The sequence below is a fragment of the Ranitomeya imitator genome, chromosome 3 (assembly GCF_032444005.1).
Source record: "Ranitomeya imitator isolate aRanImi1 chromosome 3, aRanImi1.pri, whole genome shotgun sequence".
NCBI lineage: Eukaryota > Metazoa > Chordata > Amphibia > Anura > Dendrobatidae > Ranitomeya > Ranitomeya imitator.
This window is the reverse complement of record NC_091284.1, coordinates 679,987,329-680,001,318: the sequence shown is the minus strand read 5'-3', so window position 1 is coordinate 680,001,318 and position 13,990 is coordinate 679,987,329. Positions and strand designations below refer to the sequence as shown.

Sequence of the window (13,990 nt, the reverse complement as noted above, 5' to 3'; positions counted from 1 at the left end):
TCAGAGTATTATCTTAAGGCCGGTGTCACACTTGCACCTGCAATACGAGAAACTCGCGCCTCAATCACCGGCACTTGGGACTGGAGTGTGCGGCTACATGTATTTCTATGCAGCTGAACGCTCCGGTCCGAACTGCCGACGGCAGTGCCGGGTATTGAGGCGAGAGACTCGCGCAAGTTTTTTGCATTGCAGTTGCAAGTGGGACACCGGCCTTTTTCTGATGCCCTACCTATACTAACACCAAACCATCAAGAATTCCCACCGATTAGCACAGACCTATGGGGCTTGAGCTTAAGTTGGCTACAATAATTAATGGATTCAGCATTAGTATTCTGTCCTGCTCATTAACTATTTTAATGTAGCCGTAGATCCTCCAATTGAAGTCTTCCATCCGTTCAATCACAACTTCAACCAGCAGTTGCCCTCAGCGGTGTTAATACCAATACCAATTAAGACAAACAATACACAGGGTGAACCAAATTACACCCTATGCCCGTCAGGGGATATATATATTATATCGGCCCCGCACAATACCAATACAAATAACCTACAATAAACTTGCACAGAGACCTCATCATACAAAAAATGGATATGTTTTATTAAACCACATAACAAGAAAAATATTTAAAACACAGTTGTGATGGCAAATAATACTACATAAAAACACCCCAGACCAGAGGCAAGCATGTTACCTCCCAAATAACCAGCCGCCAGGAAAATATAAGTGGCTCATGAAAGGGAAATCTCATATGCCTAAACGGCACAATCACTGTATCTAAACGGCACAAATACCGTATGACCATATGACCCCAAACTATATTCCACTCTGGCAGCATAAGAACCAAGTATTCAAATAGCACTAGTACTATACCTCCGGTCTGATGGTGTCAATACCATTTAAGTAGCCAGTACTGTATCTCGGATGATTCAGCCTAAGGCTGATTCAAGCTCTAACGTTACTTGTAGGATAATCCACTAGCCATGCACATTTTTAACTGTAGCAGTACCACACTAGCCTAAATTAATACCTCTATCAAACCAGTCTTTTTAAAGTGGTCAGTTAGTAGAGGTGGTTTTCTGGTTTGTTTTCAAGAAAGGACCAATCATTATCGGGTGACAGATTGTACTATTGTCTGCTGTAAGTGAAAGCTTGTGTTCTGCAGAAGGATGTCAGGAGCAAAAATCGTGAATTTGAAGTTGGCTCAAGTTCTTTGTATCTGGATTCTTCAAAGGAAATATAAGTAAATCTATAAGTGCTGCTTTAGGATAAAATTTCAGTCCTTCGATTAAAGGAGGAGTCTACACTTGTCAAAAAAAACACTAAGGTTCAGGTGTTTTCAGAAGCTGTTACAGGGCGGTTTCATGTTAAAATCATGTAACATCTTAAAGGAGTTGCTGCCTACTACTTTGATATTCGCTATTTTTAGGATAGGTCATTATTGTCAGATCAGCGACTGTCCGACACTTGTCATCCACACAGATGTATTATTCGCCCTGGCTGGATGTAAATTGTATCAAGCACAACAGCCCAGCTCTGTACACTGTCTAGTGACCGCTGCCAGGATCTGCAGCTGGGCTACAGGGAGCTGAGCTACAGTTGTTGCCAACAGCCACTAAAGGTACACCAAGCTGTGCTGTTCCTCTCGGTACACAGTTTACATCTGTCCAAAGATGATTGGTGGGGGTGCAGAATGTCGGACCACCACTGATCTGTTATTGGTGATCTATTCTGAGGGCGCGTTCAGACGTTCGTGCAAATCGGTGTGAGATCGGACCACAATGCGTGGACTGGCTGTGGGTCTACCAACCCAAGCGTAACAACTTCATAGCCATAATGCACAGACTGGCTGTGGGTCTCCTGACCCGAGTGTGACAACTTCATTGAAATATATGAAGCCGTCATGCTCTGTGAGATCCGTGGTCACTCCAGTCCGTGCATTGTGGTCTGATCTCTGACTGATTTGCACGGACTTCTGAATGCACCCCAAGTATGAGGAATGAAGACCTTTAAATGGAAGTTTTACAATCCTACTTTTGGCTGCATATAGTCTACTCTGGGTGTTTTTCATCTCCTGAAATATGGTTTTGTTTTTCTAGTTGGTCAGGTGCCTTTGCCAACACTTTATTCTTTTAAACATAACTAAGAGACAAATAAAATGTGACTTAATGTAAAAGGGCTTTTTAAGGGGCAACTATGAGAATCTAAAATGCTGAACTCAAAATCAACAGCGACTACATATGACTAATAGAATAATGTTTCCCAAATTGTCCTTCCTTTGTTCCAACCATTTCAGAAGCAAGTGCAATATTTCCAATTTTCATTCTATTTCCAGCCACTGGGTTCTCTTTGATTTTTACTTTCTTCCCTTTTGTTTGTGAGGATAATCTTGCTTAAAAAATAAAAAAAAAGTTGCTGCAAAGCATTTTTGTATCTGTAACATAGTGTAAGTAAACATTTGTGTATTGGAGATACTGTATGTTTTGTATTGTTCTGGCTGAAGATCTGTTATAAATAAAACATAAGTAATTTATTATGTTCTGTTTCTTTACTCTTCTATTTTACTGCAGAATGTAGTGGTGCATATTAACATGCAGATTTCTGCCTAATAATGCACCGTTAACGATCGTCTAAGGCTATGTGCACACGATGCGGATTTTGCTGCGGATCCGCAGCAGTTTCCCATGAGTTTACAGTACAATGTAAACCTATGGGAAAGAAATCCGCAGTGCAAATGCTGTGGAAAAAAACGCATGGAAACGCAGCGTTTTATTTGCCGCAGCATGTTAATTCTTTGTGCGGAATCCGCAGCGTTTTTACACCTGCTCCAATAGAAAACTGCAGATGTAAAACCGCAGTGGAATCCGCAATAGAAACCGTGATAAATCCGCAGTAAAAACCGCAGCAGTTTTGCACTGCGGATTTATCAAATCGGCTGCGGAAAAATCCGCAGAGGATCTTTCTACGTGTGCACATACCCTATCAAGTCCATTGGCGATCTTATACCAGGCTGTTTACACAGAACAGCGAACACTGACAGGCGCAGGCCATCATTAATATTATAGCTGTCTCCATACGTTGTCATTATCAGCAGCACGTTCCCTATTTATACTGGCGATGTACTGCAAATATCAATGGTTGTTTTTCACAAGTGATCTGCTTACCCTATAATTGAACATTTTGCTTGCTTGTGTGAGCGACTGCACATTTACACAGTTGCAAGGGCGGACATACTATTGCAACCTGTGCAGACAGTGGCCTCAAAGGTAAGGGTCACATCCAGCTCCAACGGAGGTGTTCTTGTGCATTATGATGAGTTATTGGACTGCAAAGGGCCCGTATAATGGTCGTGCACAGGGGCCCTCTGACATCTGTGTCTGGTCCTGCACACACGGACAAATGGGAACAAGTGTGACCGGGAACTCTAAAGGTACCGTCACACTGTGACGTTGCAGCGTCCTGGATAGCGATATCGTTGTGTTTGACACGCAGCAGTGATCTGGATCCTGCTGTGACATCGTTGGTCGGAGCAGAAAGTCCAGAACTTTATTTCGTCGCTGGACTCCCGCAGACATCGCTGAATCGGCGTGTGTGACGCCGATTCAGCGGTCTTCACTGGTAACCAGGGTAAACATCGGGTTACTAAGCGCAGGGCCGCGATTAGTAACCCGATGTTTACCCTGGTTACCAGCGTAAACGTAAAAAAAAACCAAACGCTACATACTTACATTCCGGTGTCTGTCCCCCGGCGCTGTGCTTCCCTGCACTGTGAGCGCCGGCCGGCCGTAAAGCACAGCGGTGACGTCACCGCTCTGCTTTACAGCTGACCGTGCAGGAAAGCACAGCGCCGGAGGACAGACACCGGAATGTAAGTATGTACTGTTTGGGTTTTTTTACGTTTACGCTGGTAACCAGTGTAAACATCGGGTTACTAAGCGCGGCCCTGCGCTTAGTAACCTGATGTTTACCCTGGTTACCAGGGGACCGGCATTGTTGGTCGCTGGAGAGCTGTCTGTGTGACAGCTCTCCAGCGACCACACAGCGACGCTGCAGCGATCGGGATCGTTGTCTAGATAGCTGCAGCGTCGCTTAATGTGACGGTACCTTAAGGCTACTAGAGTAGATGCACTAGGCCACAGTCACACTAGCAGTATTTGGTCAGTATTTTACCTCAGTATGTGTAAGGAGTGGGCGATAAATACAGAAGTGGTGACGTGTTTCTATTATACTTTTCCTCTCCTGGTTTTTGGCTCACAAATACTGAGGTAAAATACTGACCAAATACCAATAGTGTGAATGTGACCAAACTTGGCTGCAGCGGAAGAGGTTAACAACTAAAAACAAACGGGGTGGTTTTACCATTGCAGGCGAGCAATTACGGTAGCATAAACCTAGATGTACGAGTGAAAAGATGCGCCAATTCTTTCACGTGAGCCGCGCCGGTTTGATCGGCGCCATCATAGGCACATGCTAGACTTGGTACCATGTTGCCACCTCTTGAGTGAAATAATATAGACCAGTTTCTTCCTACAAAAAAAATCTTTTCTAGATCCTTTTTTGGGCCAATTTAGTCAGATTTCTGGTATCAAAGTACTTGAATTGTTGCAAACGCAGGCAAAAAAGCATACAAACACATGCGGTTTTTTTTGCCGTCATGCATAAGCTGATACGTATAAAAAACGCTGCGTAAACGTGCATTTGTGTATGCAGATGATAGGCTGCGCACATATTCCCAAGTGTGAACTTAGCAGCAGTCATGTGCACAGTGGGAAAGTCTGGAAAATACCAAGTAAAATGACTATAGCTACTGACTGTGGAGTGTACAAGGCTTCTGACACTGTGCGACATTTATTTCCCAACGCAGCGCTGTTCCTCACAACACCCAGACTCTGCCTCACCGAGTCTGCTGCGGCTACTAGCACGCATGCGCATACCCAGGAAATTTCACCTAGTTCCTTCGGGTCGCTAGATCAGTTGATACATCCGCGAAGCTCAGAATATAGTACCACAGACCAGAACCTGATTCTTCCACTTCGATGGGCGGGGTTTATAATGCTTGACAAATCACAGCACGTCTCTGCACAGTACATCACGTCCGCCGCGGAGGGATCGGCTTTATAAGGAATACACAGCGGTTTCCGGTCCTCTTTTCAGCCTTCGAAATCCAAGATGGTGAGGCAGCGCGGCGGGGTCCGGCATGGCTGGGAGCCGCGTGTTTGTGTGTTATCCGCCCGCTTTGTCCGTTGTGTGTTGCGTCCTCCCTCCCTGTCTCGTGTCCTCTCTGAGCCGCTGCCCGCCCGCTGACATCTTATAAAGGCCGCGGCCACGTTCCCTCCCGTCCTAGCACTGGATTAGTGCCGTGCTCCGGCCGCAGTACTCACATATACAGCTGTGTATCTCCGCCGGTGGCCATAGGCCTCCATGTAGTGGATTAACCTCTAACACGCCGGAGCGGGCCAGCCCCTTCCATTTCTGGGGTCCTGTCGTCTTCCGTTCTCCATGTTTGCTGCTGTGCATTAGCTATTTGGGCCTGATCTGCTCGGAAGTCACGTGATGAGCGATCAGTAATCCATTAGCTCTCCCTTTCTACCATCGGTTTGAGCCTTTGCTCCTTATTTTGCTGGTGTAACCTCTGACGGGCGCATGTTTGCCGTACGAGACGGCACCTGCAGGTCCTAGCAGCTTTTTATTTCCCCCAACCTCTATATAATCACTTTTTTTCCCCACACAGACCAAGAAAAGGAGGAATAACGGCCGCGCCAAGAAGGGCCGCGGACATGTCCAGCCGATCCGCTGCACAAACTGTGCCCGCTGTGTGCCCAAGGACAAGGCCATCAAGAAATTTGTGATCAGGAATATCGTGGAGGCTGCGGCTGTCAGGGACATCTCTGATGCCAGTGTCTTTGACTGTAAGTTTCTGGCTGATTGCTGTACATTTTTGGTGTTTTATACAATGAGTCGGACTGATATTTCCCCTTTCTTCCAGCTTATGCTCTGCCCAAACTGTACGTGAAGCTGCACTACTGCGTCAGCTGCGCCATTCACAGCAAGGTGGTCAGAAACCGTTCCCGTGAAGCTCGTAAGGATCGTACGCCACCTCCAAGGTTCAGGCCTGCGGTATGTTCAACTCATAAGTTGCAATCTGTCAAGAACTTTAACAGTTAGAGGGGGTTATCCAGCGCCCCTCACTACTTCACACCCCCATACACCAGCCAAGATGCATGCCCGTGTCCCAGCCTAATAAACTAGACATATGCTCGGCAGGTTTGTGGCATTGTACTGTTGTCACCCACTGTAATAACCAGTTGTTGATCTGTAAGGGGCTATGGGGCTTGTCCCTTTTGAGTAGATATTTTCATAGGTTTCATTAGCTATAGACAAATCTTTTATTACTTGCACTCCCTGGTCCAAGGCTGGATTTCTATTGCTACCCACAGTCAGCACAGGCAGAGTTACTATGATTGGCTGCGGTGTTGTCATCGTGAAGTCAGCAATGCTAACAAAGGCCGAGGCAGTGACATAAAGCTGGCAGTGGACCCTGAAGGGCAAGTAATTGTCCATTTACAAGGACCGACTGGTGGCACAATACAATCACCTTCAGATAACTTGTATCCGTCATTTAAATGCCTGTTTCACCGGCAGACTAAAGCAAGCGATGTACAATGAGCAATCTATACTAGATTGTTCAGTACGCATATGTGGCCAAGATTCTCTGAACTGCAAGTCCTGAATATACTAGACAATGCACTGCCGAGAACGGGGATCTTTTACCCTGCGCAAAAGATCACTTCACCTGATGAATGAGCATTTTGCTAAAAAAAAAACACCTGATCATTGGGCGACAGGCGGTCTGTTTTTAACAACATTTCTTTTCTTTTTTACCTTTGCAAATGGGGGAGCATTTTTATTGGCAAACAAAAGTACTACTGTTAGTGGATGAGAACCAATATGGCTGCACTTCCTGTTGTCCTTTTTGCAGAAATTTTCATGGCAATAAACATAGTCTTGTCTGGGTTCCTGGCACCCTTAAAAAAAAAAAAATAATTTTGTGCTGATGAAATTTTAGTTTTTGTACTACTTGTAACGTTGCGGTCCACTGTAATAGTTGACTATGTTGTAATGTGAAATATTCTCCTAGTATGTTAGACTGCATACACATATGGGCTGCAATTTATTGAGATAATTGTTTTAACGTTTTAGTAAGATAATCTTTATTTTGGTTTATAAGCAATGTTTAGAAAATTGCACTGGATTTAATGGGAAATCTACAGCACCATTCAAGTATTACTTGTAAATTTGGCTGCAGATTTCCCCATACTACATTAAAAAACAAAAATGAGCATGCTGCAGACTAAAAAAAAAAGGCATGCTCTTGTGTTCTTGCAGATTTTTTTTTGTCAAACTCTTGTACCGTAAATTGCGGCAGATTCTGCATCCTAAATTCTGACATACCCCATGGCTGGGTTCTCACATCTGTCGTGTGTAGCCGGTGCTCAGACCGCCATACCTGGCATAGATTATAAGGCAGTTGGTTCAGACCCGCAGTAGATCCAAGCACAGACGTATGCTAGTGATAGGTGAACGTAGCCTATGGGTGCGTGTCCACTGTCCAGATTACATCCGGATTGAACGCTTCGTACAACCACAGCATTCAATCCGCAGCATCCAGATGTTACAGCATAGTGGAGGGGATTTTATGAAATCCCGTCTCCACTATGCGTGCGAACACGCATCCCGCGGCCCTGCGTTTCCGGACATGCGGTGCATCTTTTTAGGACGCAGCATGTCCGTTCACGTAAATCACAGGGCCCTATGAATGGGGTGCAGAGATTCCGGATGCGTGCAATGAAGACATCCGGAATCACTGCGCATATAGAAGGGGCGGCGCTTTGGGCGGGGCGAGTTTTCCAGCATTCTGGAACGTGGAACCTTACCCTTAGGCTTGATGATCTCGTCTGCTCCTTTTTGTAGCTTATCGGGAATACTACAGTAAGTCAGCAAGAATTGCTTCAGATACGACTGAACAGATCCATTATTGCTCTGCTAAAGATAAATGAATGATCTTGGTGTGATCAGATCTTTATTTCACTACTGTTGTGCTATAGACATGATCAATGCAGTAGTGACTTTCATACTGTTCTAATATTTATAGTACGTGACCTATTCCATCTACATAGTATTGCTGGTAATATTAGCCCATTAGGCTGTACATCTTTGTAAGTTCTTTAGGGTATGTACAAACTTAGAGGTGCTGATTACAGACCTTTCGGCGTACAGTGCCTGATCTGTGGGCAACGTTGGGTTCAGGACACTGGGCAAATTAATTTACTGATTTCTGGAAATTTGTGAAAGAACTATTGAGTTTTGGATGTGTGCTACTGAGCTTGTCCCAAGTCTGGCTTCCTTCCCCTGGTGCATGTAAGTGTATGGAGGGCTTGCCATGAAAGCCTGGGATCAGGGGAATTGCAGTCTTTATTGGTTTTCATACGTTATTGCAGTTTGCAGGGTTATTGATCTAATGGTGAGTGCAGCGCAGACATCAAAATAAGCCAACTTTAAAGATTGTAGCTTATGACCAGGACAAATGGCAAGTTGTGTAATCTCGTATTAACCATTTGTGCTTTTCACTAACATTATTCAGGTCAAATTACAATCTACTTGATGCAGCTCAGGTTTAACCTTTACAACCCCATCCAGTTAGGTTTACTGATATGTTACTTGACACTTTTCATTGTTTTGAAATCTCTCCTAACGCGCTTTTTTTCTTTTTTGTGCTTTTTAGGGTGCACCTCCAAGAGCTCCTCCAAAACCAATGTAGGAAGACTGGCTAAGATGTATCTTGTCCAATAAACTGTCCAAAAAAAGTTAATCTGCGTCAATATCTTACATTTATAAATCGGTGAATGTGCCCTTTCTAGTTCGCTTTGTATTCATCACATCACCGATTTGAGTCGAAGAAAAACGCTACTATGTTACTCCGACTTTAAAGGGGTTTCTGATGGGCTGTGTATGTCCGTTTTGGTTGTATGCCCCCCACTCAGTGTGGAAGCAGCGGGGATGCATTGGTTACTGCTGTCAGTCACATTCCTGTCCGACCAGGAGAGGAAGCTCAGTAAGCCAAGAGGTTTTTGTCTGCTGCATGGTTCTCTAAAGGCCCCTTCACATTAAGCGACGCTGCAGCGATACCGACAACGATCCGGATCGCTGCAGCGTCACTGTTTGGTCACTGGAGAGCTGTCACACAGACAGCTCTCCAGCGACCAACGATGCCGGTAACCAGGGTAAACATCGGGTTACTAAGCGCAGGGCCGCGCTTAGTAACCCGATGTTTACCCTGGTTACCAGCGTAAAAGTAAAAAAAACAAACACTACATACTTACCTACCGCTGTCTGTCCCCGGCGCTCTGCTTCTCTGCACTCCTCCTGTACTGGCTGTGAGCACAGCGGCTGGAAAGCAGAGCGGTGACGTCACCGCTCTGCTTTCCGGCTGACCGACGCTCACAGCCAGTACAGGAGGAGTGCAGAGCACAGCGCCGGGGACAGACAGCGGTAGGTAAGTATGTAGTGTTTGTTTTTTTTACTTTTACGCTGGTAACCAGGGTAAACATCGGGTTACTAAGTGTGGCCCTGCGCTTAGTAACCCGATGTTTACCCTGGTTACCAGTGAAGACATCGCTGGATCGGTGTCACACACGCCGATCCAGCGATGTCCACGGGAGATCCAGCGACGAAATAAAGTTCTGGACTTTGTTCAGCGACCAACGATCTCCCAGCAGGGGCCTGATCGTTGGTCGCTGTCACACATAGCGATTTCCTTAACGATATCGTTGCTACGTCACAAAAAGCAACGATATCGTTAACGATATCGTTATGTGTGAAGGTACCTTTAGGCTGTGTCCACTGGGCATATTGACAGTGCACTCCATCCAAAGTCCTGCCCCCTGTTGTACGCATTGTGATTCCTTGAACACATGTGGAATCACCGCATCCTATACATAGACTGTTATTTATGTTGCGGAGACTGAGTGTCTCCGCAAGATAAATGGACATGCTGCGGTCTAGAAAGACGCCCCGCATGTGCGTATACGCAGGTCTGCCACCTGCGTGTTTGTGCGCGCATAGTGGAGACTGGATTTCATAAAATGCCATCCACTATGCTGTAACATCTGACCGCTGTGGATTGGATGCTGCGGCTGTGCGCAGTGTCTAATCTGCAGCAAAAACTGAAGAAATATGCCCTGAGGAAACATACCCTAACAATAAAAATATCTGACCTCTAGGCATATAGAAAATTATGCAATAGCATTCCAATATCACTATTGGCTACTCCACAGTAACATACTGACAAATATAAAAAGTCAGACCTGATTAAGAAAAATCAATTTTTAAATATTTTAGCTCTCTGGTCAAATTAAGATGACATACTATATACGGAATATAGTTACTAGATCCAAAGAAAAATGGTCACTTAAAATGTTAAGATCGCTACTTCCAATAGGTGTCACTAGAGTTCTAGTCCTCTTCCTCTCTGAAGAGACAATTTGCAAAATATATCTTTATAATTTTTGATCTAAGTATCATGGATTTGCCCACTGCGTCTAGTAATTTCTTTGCATATGGAATTTGTGTCTATACTATAGCCTTATAATCTGGTATAACATAACTATTCTAGCCTTATGGCTGTTTTACCTATGTGCAATAAAAATATTTTTTGTCAATACTCTTACAAATTAAGTAAAGATGGTAAATCCACCAAGGGTTCCCATTGTTTAGGCTTCCCGTTAGCATGTTTGGAATTGCATCTTATTAATGCATACTTCTCAATGGTGGTGACATACAGTGTGATCGATTTTATTGCAATAAAATATTAAGCCCCCCAATTCTTATCGCTGTTGGCTACGTGATGGTTCAGATGATCATCTGGTAGACGGCTCTCTCCAGCCCCCCCCTACACAGCCATCCTGTGTTGAGAGCGGTCAGACCTCTCTGCAGCTTGCTGACCCCCTTACCAACCTGTGATGTACTGGTACATCATACGCCGGCTCTCTGACTTTGATGGCTGCTCAGAAGCTGAGTCCTCATCTGTCGATCGAGTTATTTAGCCATCTGCCTCTTTTGACACCTGTGCATGGATAGTCAGAAACCCGTCCTAAAATGGTAATAGACCTGGGGACCAGTAGGAAGCTGCTTCTGCTGTCACATGGAGATAATCTATACTATGGATTGGGAGTAAAATTCAGTCCTGGCATTTGAAAACATGGGCTCATGCTGACTCTGAGGGTCTCAATTCCTAATTTCCTTCCAGGAGGAGATCAAAGTTTAGTACTAATATTTCTAATCCTGCTATATATAATCCCTCAATAATATTGCAGTATAACAGATAAATACCAATAGACAATATTCCCAGCGTATACTGTAACTTTCACCATAATGAAAACCATAGATTGACCATGTAATGATGCCATCCGTATTACACCAGTGCCCTGCAGACCATATGCGTATATGGTACAGGTTCTCACCAGTGGTGTTCTTGATGATTGTTATTAATTTTTCCATTTGGCCCAGATCACCATGATCACTACTTGCATCCATAATTCACCCTGCTAAATGTAACATGCATATCTTTGGCGTGCTGCTAGTATGATGGTCCAACACAGCCACCCATATACACTGATGATTTCCCCCTCCCCCCCCAACTTCCCATACAATATGAAGGTCCAACACAGCCCCCCAGACCGCGTGATGCTCCAGCAAAGTGACCCTACCACACACTGATGGTCAGCCACCCTACACAGTGTGATGGTCCTCTCACACTGTGGATTGGTCCCCACACAGCTTTGCATGTCCCCACCCCCTAAAAAAAACCATAACATTCAAGCTTTTCATCGTCGAAGTGTCTGTCGCCTTTTTTATCCTGTCTATAGTGGTTGCTTGTGGGATACAGTGATGCCATTGCACCACCTAATGTCCCCAGCATGGCGCCAACCTCCAGCCAGTCGGAAGTAGCTTATGTTCTGTTGTATTAAGTCATGGAGCGCAGAGCGTGTTCTCTGCCTCATCTGTTAAGTGTACCGGTGTCCTGAGGAAGTGTGGTAGACAATGCTGCTCACTGCAAGATTGGCTCATCTGGCATTTGCTAGGATTGCCCACTGGCCAGTACAGTCCTGCTGTGAAGCTACAGTTGGTTATAGCAGCTACTAAGCATCCAGAAAGTTGGGAGGACATCCGTATGAGCACCCTCTTGTTACCTTAGTTCAACTGTTATCTCCATTATTAGGTCAGGCGGACATTGTGAATAGCAGTGTGGAGGAAAACGGCCCACCGATGTCGGTGTTTTTTTTTTTTTTTCTCCATCGCCTCATTGGGGGACACAGACCGTGGGTGTATGCTGCTGCCACTAGGAGGCTGACACTAAGTAAATACAGAAAAGGTTAGCTGCTCCTCTGCAGTACACCACCCACTGGCTCCTGATAGAACCAGTTTAAGCTTAGTGTCTGTAGGAGGCACACTGGGGTCTGTCATTCAGACCACATTTTCCTTATTTATTTTTTAACACTTTTTGCGCAAGAAGACGACTGGGGCGACGGACCCTTTCAAGGGTCTGATCTCCCCCAAATATCAACAGGCGAGCACGGTGAGTGTCGCCTCCCCATACCCTCTCCTGCAACGTGGGATGCCACAGCCGGACACAGCCCTGTGAAATCCTAGGGGATCGAACCCTTACGATACAGAGGCACCCCTTGCCATGGCGTCCGGCTGCCCCCCCTCGGCACCACCACTGTTTAAACAGCGGTGCTGCATGGAACTGGACGGTCCCTCTCCACCTTCCCAGCAAAGGGGATGATGGATCGAAGCCTCCTGCACCGTCCCCCCTACACTTCACCGGACCCCCAGCACATCGGTGAGTCTTTTCGGGAGGGGGGGGGGGGAGGGCTCCCGAGCGCGTCGCCGGCCGGACTCACCTAATTTAGTCCCCGGCTCTGGCCTTAGCTAGGCCGCAGGCTGGAAAACGCCACCCACAGCGGTGTCATGCCCGCAAGCCACGCCCACCGGTCTGGTGCTTCTCGGACAGTGCAAGAAGCACCCTCCTAATCTTGGCAGCCATCTTCTGCCTCCCTAACGCCGACTAAAGGACGCAAGAACAGGTACCGCTGGGGAACACGGGCACAGGACCTGGGTAAGTGCTCTACTACACTACCGCAGGTTCCCCCTTCATATAGCCTACTCTACAGCTGCACATAAAGTGCTGTGCAAAACATTTTTTTTTTTATTCAGCCGCACACAAAGTGCTCCGCTGATTTTTTTTTTTTTTATTTTTTTTTTTTTTTCCTTCTGCCGCAGCATCCCTGCAGCTCCTTTTGGAGGTTAACAAGGTTCAACATGTCTCTACCTAAAACCTCCAAAAAGTCTTCTAAATCAGTGTTTTTCACTTCTTGCACCTCCTGTCAGGCTGCACTGCCAAGCGGGCATACTGCTCTGCTCTGTCATGCTTGTGATCCTAAATGAGCTCAGGGGCCCCCCACCGCAACCGAGCCCACGGTGACCAGTCCCCCTGAGTGGGCTTTGTTACTCGCAATCTATGGCTTCCTTAACTAAAGTGATCGAGTCCCTCCAGGATCCATCCAGGAGCAGGACCTCTAATCCGCCTGCCCAAGAAAATTCCCCTACAGCAGAGGAATCATCGGCCTGCAGGGGCCGCTCTCATTCTAGACACAAGCGGGCATCTAGAAAGCGTGTTCGTAGCTAGTCTCCCAGGCCTTCCGGTGCCTCGGCGTCTGTTAGCTCTGCTTCCCGCTTTCGCTCTCCAGGCACCTATAGCGACCAGGACTCTGAACCTGAATCTGATGGATCCCTTGATCTAGAGTTGCCAGGTTATCAGACTACTATAGATAATCTCATTGAGGCCGTCAACCAGTCACTGCAGGTTGACGAGGAACCTGCGAACTCCCATGCAGATAATTCGGTGTCCTTCAAAAGGACCAAGCATCCTCA

General features: G+C 46.0%; 1 protein-coding gene across 1 annotated transcript; it reads left to right on the top strand.

The window, feature by feature from the left end:
* The first annotated feature begins 5,034 nt into the window (after positions 1-5,034).
* RPS26 (ribosomal protein S26) lies at positions 5,035-8,867 on the top strand. The gene is made up of 4 exons (XM_069758412.1): positions 5,035-5,170; positions 5,730-5,907; positions 5,985-6,115; positions 8,781-8,867. The coding sequence occupies exons 1-4, from the start codon at positions 5,168-5,170 to the stop codon at positions 8,814-8,816; spliced, it is 348 nt and encodes a 115-aa protein (XP_069614513.1). The 5' UTR covers positions 5,035-5,167; the 3' UTR covers positions 8,817-8,867.
* Positions 8,868-13,990: the final 5,123 nt, after the last annotated feature.